This window comes from Balaenoptera physalus (genome assembly GCF_965194825.1).
Source record: "Balaenoptera physalus genome assembly, chromosome: 20".
Classification (NCBI taxonomy): Eukaryota; Metazoa; Chordata; class Mammalia; order Artiodactyla; family Balaenopteridae; genus Balaenoptera; species Balaenoptera physalus.
The window spans coordinates 35,729,094-35,756,990 of NC_138901.1; the positions used below are offsets into that span (position 1 = coordinate 35,729,094).

Sequence of the window (27,897 nt, forward strand, 5' to 3'; positions counted from 1 at the left end):
GAAATAACAGAATTAGAGCAAAAAAAAGTTAACCCCTTGGCGCACATTGGAATTGGTTTTGATTTCTATTTTTAAATATATGACTAAGGACATAAGCCAGACCGATCCCCCTTTGATCTCTTGTCACCATTTCCAGGGCCCAGGAAGGGCTTGTAGAACTGGGCCCCACTTGACCACAGGAAGCAAGATCTGGAGGCACAGGGAGCCCATCTTATGCTAACTGCCATCACCTTGGAGACACACCACTCCCCAGCAGGCTCCGGCATCGTGGAAGATTGTTACCATCGCTAATCAGATGTTAATCGAATGCACAAGAGAAGGAAATAAATTCCGCTTCTGAAAGGGCAGCTGGAAAGAGGTTGAAATGCTCCAGCTCGGATTTACATTCCAAAGCAGTCCTAAGGCCAAACACTCCTTGCCGGAGCAGAAGGAAAGCCTCTCTTCTTCTCACCTTCGCTGGAAAATAGTTCCCCGGAGGAACCGAGAACTCGCTGGGCGGCGCCACGTGGTCCCTCAGGAAATAGGGGCGAGACAAAGGACGCCGGCTCCTGCGAGGCCTCTCGATTGAAGCCGGTCCCTCCTCCTGTCCATCACCTGCAGCCTTAAAGGGCCAGGGACACACCTTCCCTCCCGGATCTCTGGGGCGGGTAAATAAGTCGGAGTGGGGTAAATATTTCTAGTTACGCGATTCACTCAGTGGTTAAACATTTATTTTGTGGGTGCCAAACGCTGACCTAAGCGGGTTATGTGGTTAATGATCACAGTAACCTGGGACGTGTGTTAACTCCATATTTCCTTCTCTACAAAGGGGAGCAGGAGGCGCAGAGAAGAACACCGCGCCCCGTGAGCCGCAGGATCCGCCCCCGGGTCACTCGTCCCCAGCGGTGTCCCCAGGGCCGCCCGGACGGTCCCGCGGCTCGTGGCAGGTGCGCGTGTGCCCGCCCCCTCCGGCGCTCCCGCCTGCGCCCCCCAACCCCCCACCCCAGGACCTAGCTCGGAGCCCGGCGCCCCGCAGCGGCCGGGGGAAGTGCGGCCCGGGGGGGCGGAGCCAGGGCCGTGCGGGTGGAGTTGTGAGCCGCGGCGGCGGAGGCCCGGGCCGGCTCCCTGTGCTACCATGGCGTTCGGGAAGAGTCACCGGGACCCATACGCGACCTCCGTGGGCCAGCTCATAGGTAAAAGGGGGACCCCTCCGGCTCGGGGCCGGGACGCTACGCGTTGACTCTGTTCCCGGCCGCAGAGGATCGCGTGGGTCCGAGTTCGAGGAACTCCTCCCCACTCCCCCGCAACTTTCCCAGGCCCCGCGCTCCGCTGGTCCCGAGCGGCACCTGTCCCCGCCGACCTCTCTCGAACCCCACCTCCTCACCTCCCGTCTTCCGGTGCCTTCCGGGGTGGGGGTGGGGGTGGGGGTGGAAGCGGACAGGTGGACAGAGGGGATCCAGGTGTGGCGTGGCTGGGCCTCTACGGGGGCGTGTCAACTTCTGGGCCAGGGGGAGCTCTTCAGAAAGTGAGTCCACCCGAGGGCCAAGTGTTATCCTGCCCGTTTTGCAAAGAGAAAAAGGTTCCAGGAGGTTAAGTGCAGTGACCTCGATGTGACAGGCAGGTCTCCAAACTAGTTCTGACTCCAGGCCCTTAAAACGTGAGTTACTTTTTCGGGGTGAACAAAGAACGAACATGCCTAGCACTGGAGCGAAGGAAGGGGGAGCCAGGCGCGCTCTGGGGACACAAGAGGCCTCTCCAGGCCACTAGGGGCTACACAGGTGTCTGCCTGACTACTTCCCTCTCCCCGTGGCCGTGCTCTGATCCACGTACGTAGAAGCCGGAGCCAGGGCCTGGCCTGTTTAACACCGACTCCCTTCTCCTTGGTCTCTGATACCTCTCTTGGGAACCGGATGTGGCACCAGTGCATATAGATGCCAAGTAAAGCGTCATCACGTCGGGGAGCTTAGTGGGATGAGGAGATCATGAAAACCTGGTAGTTATAATAAGGAGGCTCAGATTTGAACAGTTTTGCCTGCAGCTCAGTTAACTGCTGTATGACAAGAGCGCATTACCCAGGGACTTCCCTGGTGGTCCAGTGGTTAAGACTTCGCTCTTCCAATGCAGGGGGCGCTGGTTCTATCCCTGGTCGGGGAACTAAGACCCCACATGCTGCGCGGCCAAAAATAAATAAAGAATGAATAAATTAAAGAACAAAAACCAAAACACTACTCAACCTGAAGCTTAGTTCCCATACCTTTATAAGATGGTGAGTGTAACTATTATTGAGGAGGAGATGCTTTCTAAACTGTTGCTGGCCATATCTCTGTTGGGTATTAAAATGAACCCTGAACAGAAGTGGATTCAGGCTGCATCTTAATAGGCTGATTTATTCTTTAATGCTGTGAACATTTACTGACTGCCAGCTATATCCCTGGACCTGGACCAGGCAAAGGTAAGATGTGGTCTCAGCCATCACGGAACACATAATCTTATAGGGAAGACGCACACAATTTCGTACTGGCAATAGTGCAGTACCTTTGCAATACAAGAGAAGTGTAAAACACCCAACACTTATGAAAAGGGAGAACTTAACTCTGCCATGGCTTTTGAAGGGTGAATAGGAGTTTTCTAGGAAGATGGGAAGGTGGGAAGAAGGAGGACAGAATGGGGAGCAAGAAATCTGGCAGAATGAACCTTGTAACTGAACACAAGATTGGTAAGCCTTGTCCATTTGCATGCCAAATTCAAATAGTGTTTCTCCTAGATGAGGAGCAGTCTAAGCTTTGGGGTTCCCCTAACCAAACCTTTATCCTCTTCATTATCCTTTTAATTTTTGCTCTGTTCCCCTAGAACCTCATGTTTTCATGCTGAGGGATATTCTCCTTTTTTTGTAGTAGAGATGTTAAGCTCATTCGGGTTGAGTGTTCTATTATCCGTTCCAGGTGACATTTTGTATTCTTAAGGAGGATGTCAGAAGAGGGAAAAGCTATCTGACTGTTTAATGATGGGGTTACAGGTACAGGAGGCTTCAAGTCTGCCTGGTGCAGCTCTGGTTAGTACAGGTGCTAGGAAGTACATAGACAGTTTCAGTAGATCTCTCTTTTTCTCAACACCACCCCGCAAAGGAGAATAAGTGACTTTAAAAAAGCAAACAAAAACTGGCATCAAACATCAGACAACCTAGATTTGAATGCTAGTTCTACCATGTACTGACTGTGTAGCCTTAGGTAACTTCCTTAACCTCCTTGAACTTCTGTTTCATCACCTCTAACAGTGGGTTAAATGAAATTGCGTAAGATAAAATACTTAGCACTGTGCACTTCATCTTGTAGGTGTCTGTCCTTCTCTGAAAGACAGGCAGGCAGATGGAGATTTAGCTGGGCTGTCCTGGCCCTGCAGCCTTTATTAATAGGTCACTCATTACTGTCGCAACAGAAGCACCTGGGTTTTGACTGATTCTTGAATTACTGGGAATTGCTCAGAAAAAAAATCTCTCTCCTCTTTGGTGATATAAACTTAATGGTACTTGCTAGTGAACTCCAGACAGATTGTTTCAGGAGGACCAGACATGTTTTATTCTGTTGTAGCTCAGACTCAACACAACAGCTTTTTCTTTGCAGAAAAGGCTACATTTGCTGGAGTTCAGACTGAAGATTGGGGCCAGTTCATGCACATCTGTGACATAATTAACACTGCCCACGATGGGTGAGTTCAGTGTGTGGTTCATGTATTTGCCTCTCATAAGAAGTGTCAGAACTACAGCACATTTTCTCTTGCAAACTGGTTTTCTTGTTGAAATAGTGTTTCCATCACCCTTTAAGCACCCACTGCCTTTTGAAGACATGTCAGGTTGAAATATTAGGACAGCTGCTTGTTTCAGCATGTGGAATATCTGAGAATCCATTATAATTTTTCTCCTCTTTGCCTTTTCTTTAATAGTTTCAAATTTTGTCTCGGTGAGGCTCAAATTCCTTGTTCTTTAGGGAGAGAGGGAGATATTGTTTCCTTTGTTAGGAATTCTTCTTGCTCTGATTGTCAATATTTTATGTTACTGTAACTGAAAAATATTATCAAGAAGCTAGAGGACTCCTGGTGGTGACCTGTCTCTGGGCAGTTGTCATTATCAACCAGGAAATAATCTAGCAGTTGTTTTCCTCTGCCTGTCACAAGGCAATTTTTTTTTGTTCCGAATGCCAACTCACCCATGTTTATGCTGAGTTTTTAAGCAACGTGGTATCTTTTGTTACACTTCTTAAACTTTAGAGAATTGAAGTTTAAAAAATAAAATCATTAAGAAGGCCATCTATTTTGTGATTTAGTCTGAACTACAAGTTGTTATAAGGGATACAATTCTCTTGATTTTCCTGTGCATTTAAACTAATAATGAACAGCAAAGGAGACTGTCTTAGTTTTTGTTGATGAAGAAAACATTACACTTAATTATTGACTATATCAATGGAAAGTGCTTATGGTTAGTACTTTAAAATATTTATGGTGTTTTCCCTGTAATCTTGTTTACCATATTTGGTTCCTCTAAACCTTTTCTTCACTGATAATACTAATTTCTTCATTGATAATGCAAAAAGGGAAACGCAATGTAAAATTTTTTTCTTTTAAAACAGTGTCTTTATTCTTTTCAACTTTTCTAAGGGTTTAATCTTAGATTTTATATATGATTTTTTAGAAATATATATAATATTATATTTTATAATAGTTACAATTCTAAGTATATGTAATATTATGTAATTATATTATCATATAATAGAAATTCTACCCATGCAAGCATAACAAACAAAATTGGAAGGTAATATGCAAAAAAGGTTTGTATCTTTTTTAAGTTTTGAGGTATAATTGGCATATAGCACTGTATAAGTTTAAAGTGTACAGCATAATGACTTGAGTTACATATACTGCAAAACAATTTCCACAATAAGTTTCGTTAACATCCGTCACCTCATACAGTTACAAAAAATGTTTTTTCCTCGTGATGAGAACTTTTAAGATCTACTCTCTTAACAACTGTCAAATATACCATACAGCAGTATTAACTATAGTCATCATGTTGTACGTTACATCCCCATTACTTATCTATAACTGACCATCTCAGAGTAAATTTGGACTGTCTACTTACACATAGTTCCTCCTTTTGTAACATAAAATTGTAGCATATCAGAACCTGACCTGGTTAGTCCTAACTCCTCCTTCATCCCATTGCCTATAGGATGCTTAGGAAATACTAATAAAAATAGGTAACATTTTTGGGAATTACATTTCCTGTAACCTGGTTCTATGCGTTGATATGGGCTGTGGGTGTGAGTACATTTCACATATAGTGCTTTCTAGGTAATGATCATCATCTGCATATTTTATTTGATTCTGACAAGGAGGTAGGTGGTATTGTCTGCCTAGATGTATGAGGAAACGGGTGTAAAAAAGTTGTCATCTGCCCAGCGTCACACAGCAGAACCAATACCTTGGTTGTCTCCTTAGCCGTTCCTCTTTCCACACTGCATGCTGCTTTTCAGAGACTACTTGCTTTCAGCAATGGCTACGTTGATGATTTTACTGTGTTTATTGCCACAGGCCAAAAGATGCAGTAAAAGCTTTGAAAAAAAGGATTTCCAAAAACTACAATCATAAAGAAATCCAACTTACCTTGTCAGTAAGTATTTACTTTAACGTTAAATTAAGACTAGGATTTTCCAAGCTACTGTCACGTTTCTAATTTTGGGTATAAAAGATACAAATATTCTGAGATAATTAATAGGTTAGCAAAAAGTTATTTACAGTATGAATTAAAACTATTCATTTATTGAGAATTGCAGAATCAAGGGAGTTTCGTTGATTGTAATAGCATTTAATTCGGTGGAAAGTGAGTGTTCCTGGAAAAGCATATTTTCCTGCTTAAGAGATGGGAACTGGTAATGAAAAACCTGTAGGTACTGAGTTGCTCAAGAACTTTGTGTATGTGTTACACATGGGGAGAATTGAAGCTTGAGAAATGCCTCCCCGTCATCTTTCTACCTCATTTGAACACCTCTGTGGAATTCTGAGATGCTGGAGGCTCTTTAGGGTTCAGCCAAGTTTTGCTGTTTGGTATAATTTGGAGAATGTTCTCTGTTGATTTAAACAATTCTCCTGTGCACCTTATCGCTTGATTTGGGTGTGGACATTTATTTGACATGTTCCCATTTTCCCCCAACCTTGGCCGTGTGACCTCTTCAGTTGCTTGGTGAGTTGCCCGTTTTACTTCAGTATGTTTTGCAAACCCTGCCTGCTGCCTGAGAGTGAGCTGTGTGGCTTTCTAGTTTCTTCTGTGTGCCTTTGCTGACCTCAGCCCAGCCCTAAGCCACAAGTGGTTATGGCACTACTCTGCCAGCATCACACTGCTCTTAGGGGACTTGGATGTGTTTATCTAGAGGGCTATGGAACAGAGGTGAGCACAGCCCCCCTTTTCTAGCTTCAGGGGGAAAAGAATTTATCACATCTTCCTTACTTGGAGAGTAACTGAATGAGAAAAAAATGAAGTCGTAATGATACTATCACTGAAGAAACCCTTCAAGTTGGGGTCTGAATATAGTTTTAGAGGGATTTTCCTCTTTCACCTTTTTGGACCTCTCCCCTGTCCTTTACCATAGCAGCCTCAGGGAGGTCACGGAATGCAGGCAACTGGAGAGAGAGGACTAAGGCGCTTGAGTAGAAATGTCAGAACAATGGGTTGGTGGTGGAAATAAACCTTTGCCTGGTACCTGGTCGATGCTTTCAACAACCCTTTGAAGAAGTTGTATTATTGACTCCACTTCAGAAATGAAGAAACTGAGACTTAGTGAGGTTAAGTGATTTTTTTTTTTCCCCCTCCAAGATTTCAGTAGCCTAGGCAAGATTTCAATCCAGTTCTCAGATTCTAAATTCCATGCCCTTGCCCCATACCACCTTGCTTCTCAGAACAAATCAAGCCCCTTGAAAGAAAAGACTGCTGTGTTTCATTTGTGTTTTCAACTCCTTTCTACATGGTGGAAGACCTAGTGCATCAGTGTACTGGGTGTTGACTAGTTAATGATTGAGTATCCTTCAGCCCCCATCCCACTCTCCTAGCATCCAGGAAGGACTCAAGGAATGTACTGTAGAATTGGGTTAGAAAGATACATAGCTGTGCCCTAAAATGAAGTGGATCTAGGATATCTCAGGGCTGCTGAAGGTTAGGATAATTGACTGAGTAACCTAAGGGCAGAAGATGAATTTATGCCACTTTTGTATTTCAGCATGCAGTATTTCACCTTCTTACAGTTGTTTATTCTATGCAATGTGTTTGTCTCTTTCTCTGTTGCAGCCAGCCTACGTGACATTTCCATGGTTGCTTCTTATCCTTAGCTCCATATCCTCCTCCATCATGGTTCCTTCTTTCTGGGGATGAACCAGGACTCTTCCCTGGGGAATTTGACTTATTCCAGAGTGTTGTCTCTTTTAGCCCTCCATCTCTGAGTTCCCACTCTTTCTGTCCTTCCAGTAGTCTGATCTCTTAGGCCTTACTCCCAGCTAGCTGCCTGTTCCCTGTTCCACCTCAGGTAACTACATCCTCCACCTCCTAATTTCCACACCAGTACGTGAGAACAAGCGAATCTAAAACCTGTGCCAAAGTAAGGGTGAGAGTCACAGGTTGGGGGTCATTGTTAGGGGTAGAGTTCATTAAGGTACCTACTTCTTGGATTTTCTTTGAATTGGTCTTTGACTCTTGATAGCTTCATGCAGATTTCCCCAAGTTGTATAGTCAATGGCCCAGTCACCTCACCTCACACTACTCACTGCATTGTAGTGGTGTCTTTAAGGCTTCAGACAGACTTTAATATTAACTTAAGCCAGACTTAATTATGAGAGAGATTAGTCACAGAATCATCCAGTGTCTGTCAAAGGCAATTATATGTTTACCAATAAACTCTTTAAAAATGAATCCTCATATATTACATTTTCATTTTATTACTGTGAAGTGATGAGAGCCTGTCAAAGTCAATTATAAATGTTCTTTATATTATCTGTCATTTGGGTTCTCCATGGACTTGTTAGCCTTGATTAGGTCTTTGATGGGATCTGACTAGCCTGTGATTTCCTACCATCAGTTGGTGGTGCAGTTTTGTCAAGAAGCCAGTAGTTTTGTCTTATTTTTAAAAGCATTTTGTTACCAGGCTTTATAACTCGTAGCCAGAGGCTAGTGTTTTCTTGAATGAGTCAATTATGATAAGTCTCAGCAAGACACTGTTATTGTCAAGAGGAAAGTGATTGAACAGGTTCCTAGGAATCAGTTTATTAATCGGAGCACCCCCTAGGTGGTGAGCTATGAGGGCTTCAGAATAAGTGTAAAATGTGTTTATTCCTTCAGAAACTTAGAAAGTAAGCTCATCCCCTAAGGTGGCCATACCTTGGCGTGGTTTTCAGTTCTGGATGGCCCCAAAGCCTGGTTTACTGTGCTTGGTTTAGAAATTTACTATTAGAAATAAAACTACCACGGCACTCTTTTTTATTTTCCAGCATTTCTGAAAAGAATACTTATATCAGCTCATCAGTATATTCTCTCTTGATGGGAAATTATCCATGGAAGCAGATGATCACAGTACTTACCATTTATTAAGGTCCTGCTAGGTGTCAGGCTCTTCATATACATTATATTTCACTTAAGCCTTACAGCAGGTCTCTGGAGGAAGGCATGCTCATTTTGCAGATGAGAATCCTGAGGCTTAGTCAGGATAAGTGATTTGCCCACCCAAGTGCAAAAGGAGATCTGTGAAGCCTCAAGTCAGCATCCTCTCCAGTCTCTCAGTTCCTTGGCTCCTAGGTTCTCTATTCCACTTCAGATTATGGTTTCTTGATTGTCCTGTTTGCAAAAATAGGTTATGTGAACACATAAATTACACCAAAGCCCAATTCCAAAATGTGTAGAAGCAAGATATTTAATTTTTCTTATTCACCACTATAAGTTTTATTGCTTAGCTAAGGGGGCTGGGGTGTGAAAGAGGTACTGGTGACATATTGTAAGAGTGTGAAGGAATTGGTCCTGACATTCTGATTCCAATGGGAAAACGCAAAGGGCATGATTTGTGATCTCCAGATGTTAACATTCTCAGCATTTCATGTTGACTCTTTGATTTTGTGCAGGTAATCTTTTGCGAATGTTACCCATTATCATAAAATCTTGGTGCTCCAAAACATAAAAAGTGTTTGTGGAATATTTGGCATTCATTTTACTGTTAGGGAAAATGAGACTTGGAGGCAAAGTATCTTGCCTAAGACTGCATATCTGGTTGCATGAAGTATTTTTATAAATTCCCATTGAACTAGAGGCACTTTTCCTCTCAGCATTTCATCTGATAAAAACTCATCATAATAGTATATCAAGCAAAAAGTCATTTGTTATTCAACTTTTCAGCTTGTCTTTTTCTAAACAACTTGCATTTAAAATACAATAGATTCATCTTAATATGTTTTGGATTCTGATTTTACTTTCCTTTGCCTTAAAGGTTCTCCCTGTATATTTCACAAAGCTGCATGTGCTCAGCTTCTGTATTTTATGGTTGCATTTTTAGCCACATTGCCCTTAAAACTGCAGCTTTCATACCTTCTTCTTTTTGTATTGCCATTAAAGTGACACAATACAGAGCATGGTGTAAAGTCAGTTTTCAGGGCTTCTTTTCTGCAAAGATGATTATACCTACCCTGGTCACGTTATGGTTTTTGTGACCTCTGAGAAGGTGGTAGCATGGGAACTAGAGATTTAATTTTGTTTTTAGATCACTTTTAGAAATCCACTTTCTGCATGCAGTTCTTCAATACCAGCTCATTCTTTCTTAGCCTGACTTCTGCTTATGTTGCTTTGCTGAAAATCTTTTTTTCAAGGTGACTGATGACCCCACTACTCAACAAACCTAGCTGGGTTTTTCAGTCCATATTCTTAACCGTTTGACACTCCATCCTCCTAGAAACTCTGCCCTCTTTTGACTTTACCAACATTATGTTCTATTTATCTTATGCATCCATTTCTGTTGGTTGCTCTTTGATTGCCTTTCCTGAGCGTCCTTCTGGCCTCACAGGTGAACCCCTTTGTCCCTTCCTCTCTGCTTATCCGAGGCACCCTTGATTACTCACTTTTGGCCTAACTCTCCCCTGAACTATAGCTGTGCATGTACAGCTCTCAGCAAAAAATCTCTACTTGAATGTCTCATTGTCCTTTTTGTCTTAGTCGTCTTGAGCTGCTCTAACAAAATACTATAGATTGGGTGGCTTAAACAACAGACATCTATTTCTCACAGTCCTGGAGGCTGTGACGTCCAAGATCAAGGTGCCAGCAGATCCAGTGTATGATGAGGGCCCACCCTCTGGCTTGTAGATGGCCATCTTCTTGCTGTATCCTCGCATGGCCAAGAGAGAGATCATCTCTCTTATCCCTTTCTTATAAGAGCACTAATCTCATTCATGAGGACTCCACCCTCATGACCTAACTCCCTCCCAAAAGTCCCACCTCCAAATACCATCACATTAGGGATTATTAGGAGGTTCAACATGGGAATTTGGGAGGGACACAAACATTCAGTCCACAGCACTTATAAACTCAAAATATCTAAATTTCAACCCATCATTTTGACCTTCGACTAGTTGTAGTATCCCATCCACTTCCAGATTTCCATCAGTCTCATGCAGAGTAACAGTCACTTAACTTTCAGCCTTTCCTTTTCAACAAACCCCGGTTGCTGAAAGTTCTTGCTTCATAATTCTCATGTCTTTCCCTTCCTTGTACCCACATCATCCTAGTTTAGGCCTTTCTGCATCAGGCTGTGCTAGTGGGTCACTGCTGGATCTCTCTATCATTCCAGGGTCTTTGCCCTCCAATTCCCTTTGTAGGGTGCTGCTTGAAAACCTTGTCAGAGTACTTTGCATGCACTAACCTTTCTCTCAAGTTCAGGATAGAGGTGTGATGGTGTCAAAACTAATAAGAACCCTTCAGTGGCTTCTTACTGCCTTCAAGATGATGTTCAAATTCTTTACATTGCCACACAAAATTTCTCTACAGTCTGGATGAAGCCCCTCCAGACTTAATCCACCCACCAACCCAATGTCCCCAGTTTGCTGATGTAAAGAAGCCTCCACAAACCGGAGTACTTATTTTCCTCCTCACAGCTCATATGCTTTGTCACCTGTACTTATATTTTTAATACCATTTACCTGTCTAGACTATTGCTCTATACTCATTTGTACTTTTCTTGACCATTTTTCAAAGCCCAGCTTAGAACCACCCTTTTCCAAAAGTCTTAAGACCACCTGGCCCTAAATTGTCACTTCTGCCTATAAAGGTCTGTAGCTGGGGTAACCATGTAATTTTTCATCCAGGCAAGGACATTTTTGAGAGTGAAAGGAGGTATCATCATTAATAAAACCAGGACAGCAGGAGTTCACCAGGACTTTCCTGGCAAAACTAGGAGAAATGTCACCTTGTCTAGAGCCCACATTCTTCGTTTGCACCTACCATTGGCCCTTGGCATTTACTACCTTGCATAGTTATTAGTTCGTTTATAATTGTGTCCTGGCTCCCCAACAGGACCATCCGCTAAGCAGTTACATTATGCCTTATATTTCCTCACATTCCCAGAACCTAACATTTTGCCGTGTATTTTAGTAGATACTAACTTATGTTTATTAATTGGAATGCTGGTGGAAATCATTACTTAGCAATTTTTACCTTATATTTAGGAGGTGGTTTTGCCAAAGAGATAAAACGTTTAATTTTTCTCTTTAGCTTATTGACATGTGTATGCAGAACTGTGGTCCGAGTTTCCAGTCTCTGATTGTGAAGAAGGAATTTGTTAAAGATAGTCTAGTTAAGCTGCTGAGTCCCAGATACACCTTGCCAATAGGCATTCAGAATAGAATTTTGAATTTCATTAAGGTAAGTCTATTATATATCTTATGGGATGGTGAACATCTAAGATTAGAGATTTAATTACCTAACTCCCAATTGGTTCAGTGATCCTTTACAAGCCTGGGATTGAGCCCAAAAGCATTTTTACTATTCGGTTTTCCATGTAATAATAATTTCTTGGCATTGGATAGTGGCCTTTTTCTGAAGAATTTGTAGTCTTTTCCATACTTGTCTCTCAGTTTCTATCTTATCTACGTCAGATAGGAGAGAGAGTGACGTGTACATTCATTTTGCAGGTGTGGAAACTATGTTCTGGGGTAGATAACTCACTGCTTTCAGAGTTATTTGACAAAAGAGCTACTGATGCTGTTTTAGAATCTGTTAATTCTAGATTTAGTATAGCAAAAAACAAACAGTAGTATCTGTTCCAGAGTTTCATTAAATTGTTGAGGCATGGCAGTTTGATGATTAAAAATATATTATTCTAATGGCCATCATCAAAAAATCTACAAACAATAAATGCTGGAGAGGGTGTGGAGAAAAGGGAACACTCTTGCACTGTTGGTGGGAATGTAAATTGATACAGCCACTATGGAGAACAGTATGGAGGTTCCTTAAAAAACTAAAAATAGAACTGCCATATGACCCAGCAATCCCACTACTGGGCACATACCCTGAGAAAACCATAATTCAATAAGAGTCATGTACCACAATGTTCTTTGCAACACTATTTACAATAGCCAGGACATGGAAGCAACCTAAGTGTTCATCGACAGATGAATGGATAAAGAAGATGTGGCACATATATACAATGGAATATTACTCAGCCACAAAAAGAAACGAAATTGAGTTATTTGTAGTGAGGTGGATGGACCTAGAGTCTGTCATACAGAATGAAGTAAGTCAGAATGAGAAAAACAAATACTGTATGCTAACACATATATATGGAATCTAAATCTTAAAAAAAGTGGTTATGAAGAACCTAGGGGCAGGACAGGAATAAGGATGCAGACGTAGAGAATGGACTTGAGGACACAGGGAGGGGGAAGGGTAAGCTGGGACAAAGTGAGAGAATGGCATGGACTAATATATACTACCAAATGTAAAATAGATAGCTAGTGGGAAGCAGCCACATAGCACAGGGAGATCAGCTCGGTGCTTTGTGACCACCTAGAGGGGTGGGATAGGGAGGAGATACGGGGATATATGTATATGTATAGCTGATTCACTTTGTTACACAGCAGAAACTAACACACCATTGTAAAGCAATTATACTCCAATAAAGATGTTTAAAAAAAAAAAAAAAAAATAATATATATATATATATATATATATATATATATATATATAATTATTCTAGTCTCTAAAAATGTACATTCAAAAGTAGCTTTCTTTTTCTGAGTAAGGTACATAATTGTCAATCTCTCATTTTCTGTCACCAGCTTAGGAGTTGTGTTTTGTTTTGCTGCTTATTTATCTCTGGAACTTTCCATCTCTTGAATTCAGACATGGTCGCAGGGTTTCCCAGGAGCTGTGGATGTAAGTGAAGTGAAAGAAGTATATCTGGACCTCCTTAAGAAAGGTGTTCAGTTTCCTCCAATAGATGCAGCGGCTGAAACAGCCAGACAAGAGGTAGGAGGCCGTTCTTTGACCTGTGTAGAGTAAGACAGTGTAGTGCATGGGTCTTTTCTCATTGAAAGGGACAACCCTAGCTCCACCTAGCTTCACCTAAAAGATTAATCTGTTAGAAGGATACTGTGATACCTCATAGAATACAAGCCACAAGAAGGGTGGTGTTAGCTGGATCTTTGAACAGAGAACCAAGCATTCAAATGCCTTTTTACTTGTCTACTTCCCTTTGATCATCAGCTTCGTTCTTCTCTCTCATTGCAGACTAGCTTTTTCCACATGGTAAACAATATAGCTCCCAAATTTTCATATTATAGCCTTAGCTTTTTCACATTCCAAGTCCAAAATTTCAGAGAAGGGACTCATTGAACCAACCTAGGTCAGTTTTCCATTTCTGCACAAATTAACTAAGGTCATATAAGAACAGGGTTGCTCCATATAGAAATTATTTAAGTAGAACAGAAGAGGGGCAGGTTTCAAAGGAAAAGATTGGTGCTAGACAGGCAGGGGTCTCTATTATAGGTAGTCATATAATAGATTTGTTTATTAATACTATGCCCATAGAAGAGTTTCTCAATGTTCACATGTATTCATTCTCAAGTTTGCAACCAACTTTCAAGGTTTTGAACTTAGAACACTTGTAGTGACTGATTATAATTCAGCTCCTAACTTCCTATAATTTCCATAATGTAAAAACAGTAATTCTTCCCTTCTGCATATTGGTGAGTCCTGCCTTGGTAGAAAAAGCAATTCAGGTGTATACCAAAAGTCTGATCTTTGTGAAGGCTTTGTCCTGAGGGCTAACTCTCCCTAGTGATTGAGTCATCTGAATGGAAAAACTGGGCTTGGGGTGGCTGAATTAATTTAAGTAATAATATTTCTATATTTCATGTTGATAGACTGCTCAGATCTCACTGAATACACCACCATCTGTTCCTACTGCACCAGCTCTTTCTTCTGTAGTTCCCAAGAGCTCCACTATTATATTGGTCCCAGAACAGGTAACAACAGCAATGACTGTATTTATTGATGACTTTTTCTGAGTTCTAAGTACTTTATATATAGTTTGTTTATTCTTAACAATATTATCATAAGGTGGAGGTACATTTTAACCTCATTTTACAGAGGAGGGGACTGAAGCTTAGTGATACTGTATAAGTTATGATGGTTCAACTCTAAGTGGAATTAATCCCATGGATTCTGCCTGATTCTAAAAGCCTGAGCTTTTAACAGTTGTGCTAGTCTAGTGGCTTTTGTGGCTTTGTGGAGGCTTGGCTGTGGGATGGATCTTGTGTAAGTTGATTCCTGTTGCTCCTGATAGGACTGTCTGTATGCCATTTCAGAGAGCTCAGTAAGTGGTCATCTTATTACTACTATTAACTGTGCCAACTGAATTACATTTACTTTTTTGTCTATATCTGTTTATCTAATGTTTAGACAAGCAATTATTAAATAAAGCTCATTTCTGTCCTGCTATAAGGGAACTATCATTTAAGACTTTATATTATTATTATTCGGTATTATATAACAATCCATGTCATTAATTCCTCTTAGAATTTAATCCAGGAAGAAAAAAAAGTGTTTCTCTCTTGATTCTTCCTTCTCTAATACCGTGGGACTATAAAATACTCATTTTTTTCTCTCCCATTGGTTTCTAAGAAACCCAGACTAACATTTGCCCTTTTCTTCAGGCTCCTGATATGGTCACCTTCTCCCTTCTACATATTGGTTCCAATCTGACTTTTTCTCTTCATTAACTTTCCTAGAGCATATTTTTAAATTTATTACAAGAGCTCTCAAGACCTTTTAGAAGGTGACAGATTGTACATTTGTAAAATAATTATATGTACATTTGTATAAATTGGAAAATATTAAATTTTACAAAAGTGTTTTCTCTGCAAGCAAGAAACAAGGTAGCCATTCTTTGTGTCACACTTACTGGTGACTGTGTTGCTCTCGACAGATTGGAAAACTGCACAGTGAATTGGATATGGTGAAAATGAATGTGAGAGTGATGTCTGCCATATTGATGGAGAATATTCCTGGGTCTGAAAACCGTGAAGACATGGAGCTTCTGCAGGTGTAGTATAATTTCAGGGACAGGCAGTCCCTGAAAGTTATTCTCTAAACTTAGAGCCTTGGAGATGGAAGACACCTTAACATTGACTAGTCCATGCTCCAGCATGTTTACTTGATTTTTAAACTTAACAAGAAGCTGCAAGGACGACTTTATCAGAAATGCAGTGGTAACTTAGACGTGGTACTTACCCTCTTGCAATAAATAATTTAACATCATTTAATCATTTATAGCCTAGCCATATACAATCTCTACTAATCTCTAATTGTTTTAAATGTGTAAAAGTTACGTATTTATTCAGCAAACATAATGAGTAACTACAATGTGGTAAAGGATGTAGAAATGAAGAGGCTGTCCTAGTCCTTAAGGAACTTAGGTCTAGTGAGCAAGAGTGTTTTGTAAACAACAAGTTTAATAAAGTATTGATGCTATAATAGAAATTTATTTATCACACTGTGGGTTCAGGGGTGGGGGCAAGGAGAAAGGTGAGGGTTTTTGGAAAGGTTTAGATGGAGGCAGTGCTAAGGCTGTGGAGAAGCAAGTGGACCGTGCATTTGGACGTGTGTGGGCATGTGAAGGACCACGAGCAGCTCATTATGACTGGAGTGGGGGCCCTCCCAGACCCTTTTCTGTGTCTCTACATCCAGTGCACTTTTTCCTTCTAATGGTTTGTTCTAATTATCAATTTTAAATTTTAACACACACTTTAACACATAATTTTAGATGCAGTTAGAGGAAAAAAAATCAGTTTCTAAATCTTTTTCTTCCCCCAAAAGTTAAGAAACTTATATTTTCACTTTTCTCTGATTCCCACTCCCCACTTCTCATGCTGTTGTTATCTTTCCTTTAAGTCCTTCGATTGTTAGTAAATAACATTTTTCTTGATTATTGCTTGTTTGGGAAACAGTATATGGTGGAAAAATGTCCTTTTTCAACATTACCACCTGTATTTAACTGCTATCTCCTTAAATTGTTACTAGTGGTAAACTTTGAGTGTTTACATGTCCAAAGATATCTTTTGGCTGCCATGTTAAGGGCTCGCAGTTTGGCCTAGGTACAGAATTATTTTCCTTAAGTCCTTCAGATATACTGCTCCATTGTTCTTGCACCCAGTGGTGCTATTGAGAAGTATCATATTATGTATTCTTGCACCTTTGTTTTATAATCTGTTTTTCTCGTTGTATTTGTGATTTCTCTTTACTTTAATGCTTCTGAAATTTCACTCTACTGTGTCTAGGGATATGTGTGCATGTATGTGCATATGTGTTAGTTAACCTTACTTAACCTGCTTAGTATCAATACTTGATAGGCCTTTTGCCCTGTCAACTTAAGTGTATTTTAGTTCTGGGTAACTCTCAGCTCTTATTTCAGGTATTTCTTTTCTAGTATTCTTTCTATCTTTGTATGGAACATTATTTAGATGATGAAACTTTCAGTTATATTTTTCTTATCTCAACTTTTATATACGTTTTGTTTCTTCCTTCTTTTATGCTGTAGTTCTAGCAAAGCCTTCCCATTTTATGTATTATTTCTCTTAAATGTGAACATCAGATTGTCTATTCGGCCCTCCTAATGAATGTTTTATTTCAACAATTTTTTATTTTAAAAATTTATTTCAATTTTTATAATAGTTATTTCATGGATATGCTTTCCCCTTTTGTCTTTCTAAGGATAGTAATTATTTTTAAAGGTGCTTTTCCATTTGCTCTGTGGATTCTCTTTCCTTGGGTACAAGTTCTTTTGTTCATCACCTCTTTCATTTCATTTCTCAAGTATCTGGATAGACTGGTGATAGTGAGCTTATTTTTGTTTGAGATCCCTGACAGCTGGTCTGCATTTCTGTGACCCAGCTTGCCCATGCCAAGTGGAAAACACTGTTACTGCAGCTTGTTCTTAGTACTATTTCTGAGTATTTCTGTGTTTGCTGCTGTTTTCAGGGTACGTAGCATTGGCACGGGATGATGCTGGGTGGGTTATATTGGTAGCTGGTCTTCTGAGTTATATGCTTCCTATTTTTCCTGGTTGCTACCAGCAACTGGAAACAGTGCCCTATGTCTCTGTCCCAAGCATTGCTCCCACTTAGACACAGATGCTCCTGCCTCAGCTGTCTGGTCTCACATGGGGAGAGAGGCGTGAGCACAGGTTGTCTTGCCCAGTTGTCTCACTACTGTACCTCAGCGGTTTGTTAGCTGCCCCTCATACCGTCTTCTTCTGGCTTCCGCGGTCTCTAGTCACAGAGCATCCTTCATTTCCTTCCATGTTCTGTGGCAGTACTCACTGTGGGCGGTCCTGAGTGTCCTGGATTGTGCTTTCCTCTAATCCAGGGGTCAGCATGCTGTGGCCAGTGGGTTATATGCAGACTTCGAACTGTGAACTCAATGAGTTTTACATTTTTAAACGATTTAAAAAAAAAGAAAAGTCATTTCTCAAGCTATATCTATGCAAGCCTACCTCCAGAGACCACGAGGGAGTCAGACACACCCCTCAAGGAACCCCTTGCCACCCCCCACCCACTATCAATGGATTTGAGTTTGTGGTATCCCTCAGGTGCACAGAGGGTTTTAAACCACAGCTTGGGGGCATCAAGTTCCAGGAGAAGGGTGGCAAGATCTGGTCTGCACAGGTTATTGCAGACTTGATATGCCATGCCTGAGTGGGCTTAATCCAGGTGGCAGAAGGAAGCCATTAAAGGGATATAAGCTGAAGGACTGCATAACCAGATAAAACTTTAGAAAGATTCCTCTGGTGAACATTGAGATGACAAATTCTGGGGGAAGCAAGACACAACTCTTGGAAATAATTTAAGACAGCATTTCCTACTGGTCTTATGTTGTGTACTATGTGGGGAATATGACATCTGTGGTCAAATAAGTTCCAAAACCAAGTGTTTACTGTACTTCTCCTCTTGGAGGGTCAAAAAGTCCATTAGTATAGTAAAGGCTCTAAGAGTCTTTTTTTATTGAAGTATAGTTGATTTACAATGTTGTGTTAGTTTCAGGTGTAGAGCAAAGTGATTTGGTTATATCAATACATATATATGTATATATCTATATATTTTTTTGATTATTTTCCTTTATAGGTTATTACAAGATATTGAATATAGTTCCCTGTGCTATACAGTAAATCCTTATTATCTATTTTATATATGGTAGATATATTTTATATATCATCCTAATTTATCCCTCCCCTAACCCCTTCCCCTTTGGTAACCGTAAGTTTGTTTTCTACGTCTGTGAGTCTGTTTCTGTTTTGTAAATAAGTTCATTTGGACTATTTTTTAGATTCCACATATGAGTGATATCATATAATATTTGTCTTTCTCTGTCTGACTTACTTCACTTAGTGTGATCATCTCTAGGTTGCTGCAAATAGCATTGTTTCATTCTTTTTTTTGGCTGAGTAGTATTCCATTGTGTATATATGTATATACCACATCTTCTTTATCCATTCATTTGTTGATGGACACTTAGGTTGCTTCCATGTCATGGATGTTATAAATAGTGCCGTTGTGAACATTGGGGTGTGTATCTTTTTGAGTTAGAGCTTTCGTCTTTTCTGGATATATGCCCAGGAGTGGGATTGCTGGGTCATATGGTTACTCTATTTTTAGTTTTGGAAGGAACCTCCATACTGTTTTTCCATAGTGGCTGTATCAGTTTACATTCCCACCAACAGTGTAGGAGGATTCTATTTTCTCCATACCCTCTCCAGTATTTATTATTTGTAGATTTTTTGGTGGTGGCAATTCTGACCAGTGTGAGATGATACCTCATTGTAGCTTTGATTTGCATTTCTCTTAATAATTAGCAATGTTGAGCATCTTTTCATGTGCCTATTGGCCAAATGTATGTCTTTTGATTGGGTTGTTTGTTTTTTTGTTATTGAGTTGTATGAGCTGTTTGTATATTTGGGGAATTAAGCCCTTGTCGGTCACATTGTTTGCAAAGATTTTCTCCCAGTCTGTAGGTTGTCTTTTTGTTTATGGTTTACTTTTCGGTGCAAAAGCTTGTAAGTTTGATTAGGTCTCATTTGTTTATTTCTATTGCCTTGGGAGACTGACCTAAGAAAACATTGCTGCAATTTACATCAGAGACTGTTTTGCTTATGTTCTCTTCTAGGATTTTTATGGTGTCATGTCTTATGTTTAAGTCTTTAAGCCGTTTTGAGCTTATTTTTGTTTATGGTGTGAGGGAGTGTTCTAACTTCATTGATTTACATGTGACTGTCCAACTTTCCCAGCACCGCTTGCTGAAGAGACTGTCTTTTCTCCATTGTATATTCTTGCCTCCTTTGTCAAAGATTACCTGACTGTAGGTGTGGTGTGACCTATGTAGGTGTGACCGTGGGTTTATTTCTGGGCTCTCTATTCAGTTCCACTTATCTGTATGTCTGTTTTTGTGCCGATACCACACTGTTTCAGTTACTGTCGCTCTGTAGTATTGTCTGAAGTCTCCAAGGGTTATGCCTCCAGCTTTGTTCTTTTTCCTCAGGATTGCTTTGGCAATTCTGTGTCTCTTGTGGTTCTGTATAAATTTTAGGGTTATTTGTCCTAATTTTCTGAAAACTGTTATGGGTAATTTGATAGGTATCGCATTAAATCTGTGGATTGCTTTGAGTAGTATGGCCATTTTAACTATATTAATTCTTCCAATCCAAGAACATGTGATATCTTTCCATTTCCTTGAATCATCTTCGATTTCTTTTATCAATGTTTTATAGTTCTCAGCATATAAGTCTTTCATCTCCTTGGTTAGGCTTATTCCTAGGTATTTTTTTTTTGATGCAATTTTAAACAGTATTTTTTTTTACTTTCCCTTTCTGTTATTTCATTGTTAGTGAAAGAAATGCAACAGATTTCTGTGTATTAATCTTGTATCCTGCTACCTTGCTGAATTCATTTATCAGTTTTAATAGTTTTTGTGTGGAGTCTTTAGGGTTTTCTATATAGATATCCTATTGTCCACATATAATGACAGTTTTACCCCTTCTCTTGCTATTTGGATACATTTTATTTCTTTTTTTTTGTCTGATTGCTCTGGCTGTGACTTCCAATACTGTGTTGAATAGAAGTGGTGAGAGTGGGCATCCTAGTCTTGTTCCAGAATTTACTGGGAAGGCTTTCAGCTTTTCACCATTTAGTATTATGTTGGCTGTGGGTTTGTCATAAATGGCTTTTATAATGTTGAGATATGTTCCCTCTCTACACGCTTTGGCAAGAGTTTTTATCATGAATGGATGTTGAATTTTATCAAATGCTTTTTCTGCATCTGTTGAGATGATCATGTGGTTTTTGTCTTTTGTTGATGTGGTGTATCACATTGACTGATTTGCATATGTTGAACCATCCTTGTGAGCCTGGGATGAATCCAACTTGATCATGGTATATGATCCTTTTCATGTGTTGTTGGATTTGGTTTGCTAATATTTTGTTGAGGATTTTTGCATCTGTACAAAGAGTCTTTAACCCAAAATTTACAGACTTTTTGACTAAAGAATCTCTATTTGCTAAGTATCTGTTAATATCCTATAGAACATCAGAGTAATATGCATTGAGAAATAAATCAGTATTTTGGATCAGTGGTTTTAAGTATATTATTTTTAAGATATTTTACTTAGGAACGTTATATCATTTTGCTAATGATTCTTATGGTTCCTGGCCTTGGGCAAGTCATTTACTATCATTGGACTTAGTTTCTCTCTATATATATATAAAATGAAGAGCTAAGATAAGAGCTTAGCTCTTCATTTATACATCCAAGTTATGAGGAGATTAAAAAGAAAATTAATCATAGAGTTCCTATGTAGTAATCCCTTTTTAAAAATCCACAATCGAAGGCATTCACAGATATAAATTTTGTGACTCATGATTTTAACAAGCATGTTAAACTCAAATTTAAAAAGTAAATATCAAAGTAAAAGGGTATGTGGCAGATAATATTTTTCAAAAATGGACATGGCAATATTCCTAGTTCCACACAGTCTTCCCAGCCTTTCAGAGCTCTCAAATGAAGTGATAGGATTTTTCTCTCATGTTTTTATCCATCTGTGGCAAACAATCAATCCTTCAGTAAAATGTACACTGAAACATCCCATTCAAATATGTGAATCCAGTTTTATTTGATGCCATCCTGGAGTGCACTGAAATGCCTTTTTGTGTCCAAGTCTTCGGGTACAGATGTTTGGTTGAATTTTGCAAGGATAGTGCTGATTTGCTGGTTGCTGTTTCGATGCCAGAGCTTAGGGCTGTGTGTTGCCTTGAATAATAAAGAGACTTGGGCTGTAAATCAACATTAGAACACTACTCATGGCCAATTCAAGTTGAATGGTTCTGGCCCCAGGTCAGTTTGTTTATGGAGCCTATTGAATGTATAACTTTATTTTTCTCTCTTAATGCTTTTTGTTAGTAACAGATAGAGAGCTGGTACGGGGAGCACTGTTTTTAAATTCTTTTGACAGGTATTTGAACTTTTTCTTGTAATCTAAATAACCTCATAAAAGAAAACTGTTTCTCTACTCACAACACTTCAGACACCAGGTCTGAAGTTTTTTCCCTCACATTAAATCTTTCTGGCACTAGCTACCCAGAGATAGCACAGACCCCACATGTTAAGAGGCTTAGTCCCACAAGACTGCCCCCACTTCAGACGCCAATCACAAGTAGCGGGTCCCCAGGTTACCCACACTTCTGTCCCATTTTGGCTACAAATCAAATTGGGGGTCCCCGTGATCCCCTCCTCAGGTTCAGTAATTCACTAGGATGGCTCACAGAATCCAGGGAAACACATTACTTACTATTACCAGTTCATTATAAAGGATACAGATGATAGCCAGATGAAGATGTCAAGTGAAAAAATGCACAACCTATAAGTTGTTTTTTTTGTTTTTTTTTTTTTTGCTGTGCTGGGTTTTCATAGCGGGCTTCTCTAGTTGTGGCGCGCATGCTCCAGAGTGCATGGGCTCAGTAGTTGTGGCGTGTGGGCTCTTTAGTTGTGGCGCGTGGGTTTAGTTGCCCCACAGCATGTGGGATCTGAGTTCCCTGATCAGGGATCGAACCCGCATCCCCTGCATTGGAAGGTAGATTCTTAACCACTGGACTACGAGGGAAGTCCCTAAAAGTTTTGAATTGTGTTTTATTTGGTGGACAAAACTGAAGACTTAAGCCCAGGACACAGCTTCTCAGATAGCTCTTAGGTACTACTCTGAAGAAGCAAGGGAGGAGCCAGGATATATAGGAGTTTTTCTTAACAAAGACCAGGTAGTTGGAACATCAAAAGATTACTGTTAATGAAAGAAAACCAGATATCTCAAGTTAAAGAATTTAGTGGTTTTCTATGTTTGCACAGATACAGGAGTCTGGGCTCACTGAAGTCATTCCTTTGATATACACCTCAGCTATCTGGGGCCAGCATCCTGTGCTTTCTCATCCTCACTTTCCTCAGGGTACACTCTTGGTGGGTGGCTGCAGAGGCTGACTGCTAGATGGTGGGCATCCTGTTTCTATCTTGGGTTCCTTCAGGGCTCACCATCGGGGAGGCTGTAATGTGATGGCTTGATGGCTGCAACATCCTTTGTTTACTGATATGGCAGGCGACATTTTTTCGTTGTTGACAAAGAATACATGCAACAAGGTCTGGAAGGGTCTCTAGCACAGGAGCTTCTGTCCCTGTGGAGTTGGAGTTCACCACCTTCCCAGCATCTGAATGTGTTCACCACCTAGAAGCTCTCTGAACCCAGTAGTTTAGGGTTTTATAGAGATTCCATTACAGAGGCATGATTTATTTAATCATTGGCCATTGGTGATTAACTCAACCCCCAGTCCCTCTCCCCCTCCTGGAGGTTGCAAGTTTCAACCTTCTAATCACAGGGTTGGTTCCTCTGGCAGCCAGCCCCCATCCTCTAAGAATCCATTAGCATAAACTCAGGCTTGGTTGAAAGGGGCTTCTTATCAATAACAAAAGATGCTTCTCTCATCCTACTGCTCTGGAAATTCCCAGGGTTTTAGAAGTTCTGTGCTAGGAACTGGGGATGAAGACCAAATATATATTTCTTCTATCACAATATCCTGTCCCACTATGGTTAATCTAAAATAATGTGATGGAATCTAAAAATGAAACCAGCAAAGAGACTATGGAGAAATAAAGTAATTCTTTAGTTTGTACTTTTTCAGAGGTTTTCTCACAACTGTGTAAACCAGTGGTCCCTGATGTTTTTGGCACCAGGGACCGGTTTCGTGGAAGGCAATTTTTCCAGGGACTGGGGCTGGTGGGGGAATGGTTTCGGGATGATTCAAGCACGTTACGTTTATTGTGCACTTTATTTCTATTATTATTACATTGTAATATATAATGAAATAATTATGCAACGCACCATAATGCAGAATGAGTGGGAGCCCTGAGCTTGTTTTCACTTGCCACTCACTGATAGGGTTTTGATATGAGTCTGCAAGCAATTGATTTATTATGGTCTCTGTGCAGTCAAACCTCTCTGCTAATGATAATCTGTATTTGCAGCCACTCACCTGTGCTAGCATCACTGCCTCAGCTCCACCTCAGATAATCAGGCATTAGATTCTCATACAGAGTGGGCAACCTAGATCCCTTGCGTGCGCGGTTCACAGTAGGGTTCGTGCTCCTATGAGAATCTAATGCCGCCACTGATCTGACAGGAGGCGGAGCTCAGGCAGTAACACGAGCGATGGGTTGTGAGCGATGCAGAGCGGCTGTAAATACAGATGAAGCTTCGCTCATTTGCCCGCTGCTCACCTCCTGCTGTGTGGCCCGGATCCTAACAGGCCACAGACCGGTACCAGTCTGTGGCCTGGGGGTTGGGGACCCCTGGTCCTGGTGTAAAATCTACAGATTAGTGGAGTTAGGGCCCCCAGATAACGCTGGCTTCCTGCCTAGCTTCCCCATGTAACCGCAGGGGCTTTTGGAGGCTTCAGCATGAGCCTGGTGGGGGGTCATCAGAGTTGGGGTAGTGGGCAAGGTGGGAGGCATTGAGGGCCCAGGAGCATTACAGGGCATACAGAGTTTATCTGTAAAGAAGTACTAAAAGTATCTGAAATCCACTGTGATAGTTGTGAAACAGACACTGTTTTTTCCCCAAACTAGCTAATAACCACTTTTTTTCTTTTAGCTTGTTAAAATAATTTACCTCCTCTTCCCCAAACCCCTTTGAAATGACAGACAAAATATGAAAATAAGAATAAATTCCAAGGGTTACAGGAGAGCCTAGACAGACCATCAGGGGACCAGAAGAGTGAGAATATTCAGAGTCCAGTAATGTAGGTGGGATCAGCCAACTGAGGTACACACAGCCCCAGGAGAAAGAGACCCTTACACTGTGACTTTCCTCAGAAGAAGCCTATAGTAACCTCAGAATCAGAGTAACATTGGATGGGCCTTAGGCACTCACATGGACATGAGTCTGTCTTCTGCTGTCCCAGCATTATACCTCCAGGAGCAGGGGACTTCCAGTGTCACTAATAAGACCAGAGAAAAAGGACTTCAAATAACTTGTGGTTTCCAAGAGAACATGGGACCTCAGCAGTCAGAAGAAAAAAGAAAAACACTCACTAGGGTTTTTAAACTTTGAAGGCAGAGGGTCTCATCCCTAGAGATGATAATGCAGAAAGGCTGTTAGAATTCTCAGGAAGAATATGTAGTTTCCTTCTCTCCCTCCAAAGGTGAGGCTTCTCCTTCTCCTTGCCATTTTCCTTTGTGGGGCTGAGCTGCTTTTTTTAACTTTTTAACTTATATAACAAAAGGAAAACTTGGTTTTTTGTACTACTCACAACCAGCACTTCTGACACCAAATGTCTGGGTTTTTTTGCCCACACTGACTGATTCTCTGATGCCAGCTGGGTGTCTTAAAATTAAATTCAATTCTGACATTAAGTACCCAGAGTTAGCATCAGATTCCACAGGTTAAGGGCTCAGTCCCACAAGGCTGCCCCACTTCAGATGCCCTTTGCAAGTTTAAGTCTCCCATACTTCTGACCAACAGGCTATAAACCGGGGGTTCCCACAACCCTCTCCTCAGGTTTGATAATTTGCGTGAATGGCTCACAGAACTCAAGGAGACAGTTACTTATATTTACTGGTTTGTTATAAAGGATGTTGCAAAGGATGCAGATGAAAAACTAGGTGAAGAGGTACAAAGGGTGAGGTCTAGAAGGGTCCCAAACACTGAAGCTTCTGTCCCTGTGGAGTTGAGGTGCACCCCCATCCCAGCACATGGGTATGTTCACCAACTGGAAGCCCTCTGAACCCCAAAGTTTATGGATTTTTATGGAGGCTTCATCAAGTGGGCATGATCAATTAACTCTCATCTCCAGCCTCCCTTCCATACTCAGAGGATGGAGGATAGGGCTAAAAGTTCCAAGCTTCTAATCATGTTTTAGTCTTTCTGTTGACCAGCCCCCATCCAGGAGCCCATCAAGAGTTGCCTCATCAGAGCAAAAGATGCTCCTATCACCCGGGAAGTTCCAAGGGATTTAGGAACTCTGTCAGCACTGGGGGGGCAAAGAGCAATATGTATATTTCTTATTTCCTATATAGGTCGTAGCCATTCAGATGTCCCAGCTGCATCTCAGTACCTTGTTCGGGCCCCAGGCTTTGTCTCCTGCCTCTCAGGGTTATTAGAGATTGACAGATGGGTGCCTTTCGGGCCCTTGTGCCTTTATTGCCTCTCATATCTTTGGATCCTATTTGGATTTAGCCTTTGAGGACTTCTCATGCTTTCTTGAAAGTTTAGGCATGCACATTAAAATATTTTTATATTGTATCCAATATTTTTAGGTATTTTGTTGTCAAAAATATTTTCAGGATATTGAGTACAGTGCTGTGTTGAAAATCAAGAACTATATAGCTTTTTTTTCTATAATTGAGGTAAAATTCACATAACATTAATAAAAATGTTAAAACATTTTAAAACATAAACATAAAATTTTATGTTAAAACATAAAATTAATCATTTTAAAGTTTACAGTTTAAAGTGTACAATTTAGTGGAATTCATGTTCACAGTGTAGCCATTTCCTCTGTTTAGTTCCAAAACATTTTCATCATCCCCAAAGGAAACCCTATACCCATTAAGCAGTCTCTCCCCCTTCCTGTCTTTGCCCAGTCTCAGGCAACCAGCTATCTGCTTTCTCTTTCTGTGTATTCATTTACCTATTCTGAATATTTCATATAAATGGAATCGTAAAATATGATTCTTTCACTTACTATAATGTTTTCAAGTTTCAACCATGCTGTAGCACATTTTATGGCCCAGTATTCCATTATATGGGTATACTATATTTTATTTATTTATTTACTTATTAGTTGATGGACATTTGAGTTGTTTCTACCTTTTGGCTGTTGTGAATAGCTGCTGTGAACATTCATGTATAAGTTTTTGTTTGAATACCTATGTTCTTTTGAGTATATACCTCAGAGTCGCATCACTAGGTCATATAGAAACTCTATGTTTAACTTTCTGAGGAACTGCCAAACTTTTTTCCACAGTGGCTGCACCATTTTACATTCCCACCAGCAACACACAGGGTTTCAATTTCTCCACTTCCTTGCCAACACTTGTGGTTTTCTGGAGTTTTTTAGCTACGTAGTAGGTGTGAAGTGGTATCTCACTATAGTTTTGATTTGCGTTTCCCTAATGACTAATGATATTGAGCATCTCTATAGCTTTCTAAAAGGGAGACCAGATCATGTTGTTCCTTGCTGGAAACCCCCCAGTGGCTTCCCATTACACTTGGAATAAAACCCAACTTTCTTACTCTGGCCACAAAACCTCTCCCAGTCTGCTCCTGCCCACCTTTCCTTCCATAGCTCATGTGTCCTCAGTCCAGCCACAGCGACCACCTTCCTGTTCCCTGGACACACTGCGTTCGTTCTTGTCGGGGAGCTGTTTCACCCTTGACTCTCATGCTTCCCCTGTCTTCTAATGGCCAGCTTTTTCTCATCATTCCAACTTAGTATGTTACCTCCTCGGAGGGGTCTTCACTGGCTCCCCAGTCTAAAGTCAGCACTTTCTTTTTCACCCCCTTTTCATTCTCTGCCCAGCACACTGATGCTTTTCCTGCATGTTTGTGCAGCTGTCTTTGCCTTCTAGAATGGATGCTTCACAGGCTTGTCCTGTTTACTGCTCAGGTTCCGCTCCCAGAGCAGTGCTGCACGATGTAATCATTCAACAAAAATATCTTTAATAAATTAATGGATTTTCCCTTGATTTTATGTGGTTTAAAATTAAAATCTTGGGACTTCCCTGATGGCACAGCAGTTAAGAATCTGCTTGCTAATGCAGGGGAC

At 40.7% G+C, this 27,897-nt stretch overlaps 2 protein-coding genes across 10 annotated transcripts in view; one reads left to right on the plus strand and one right to left on the minus strand.

The window, feature by feature from the left end:
* Positions 1–777: 777 nt before the first annotated feature.
* Positions 778–27,897, plus strand: part of TOM1L1 (target of myb1 like 1 membrane trafficking protein) — a 60,485-nt gene continuing 33,365 nt past the window's right edge. The window contains exons 1-7 of one of the 7 annotated variants that reach the window (XM_082442227.1): positions 778–926; positions 3,600–3,684; positions 5,563–5,641; positions 11,759–11,908; positions 13,388–13,513; positions 14,410–14,511; positions 15,474–15,590. In XM_082442227.1, coding sequence (XP_082298353.1) covers positions 3,647–3,684; positions 5,563–5,641; positions 11,759–11,908; positions 13,388–13,513; positions 14,410–14,511; positions 15,474–15,590 — 612 coding nt within the window. In that variant the 5' untranslated portion in view covers positions 778–926; positions 3,600–3,646. Of the gene's footprint in view, positions 927–994; positions 1,173–3,599; positions 3,685–5,562; positions 5,642–11,758; positions 11,909–13,387; positions 13,514–14,409; positions 14,512–15,473; positions 15,591–27,897 lie in introns of those variants that run through there. The other 6 variants (XR_014257650.1, XM_082442225.1, XM_082442226.1 and 3 more) reach the window with 6 other exon arrangements.
* COX11 (cytochrome c oxidase copper chaperone COX11) overlaps positions 8,580–27,897 on the minus strand; it is a 60,902-nt gene continuing 41,584 nt past the window's right edge. For 2 of the 3 annotated variants that reach the window (XM_082442233.1, XM_082442232.1), the window contains one exon: positions 8,580–8,845. In XM_082442233.1, the coding sequence (XP_082298359.1) occupies positions 8,822–8,845 (24 nt within the window). In that variant the 3' untranslated portion in view covers positions 8,580–8,821. Of the gene's footprint in view, positions 8,846–25,001; positions 25,069–27,897 lie in introns of all 3 variants that reach the window. The other variant, XR_014257651.1, reaches the window with a different exon arrangement.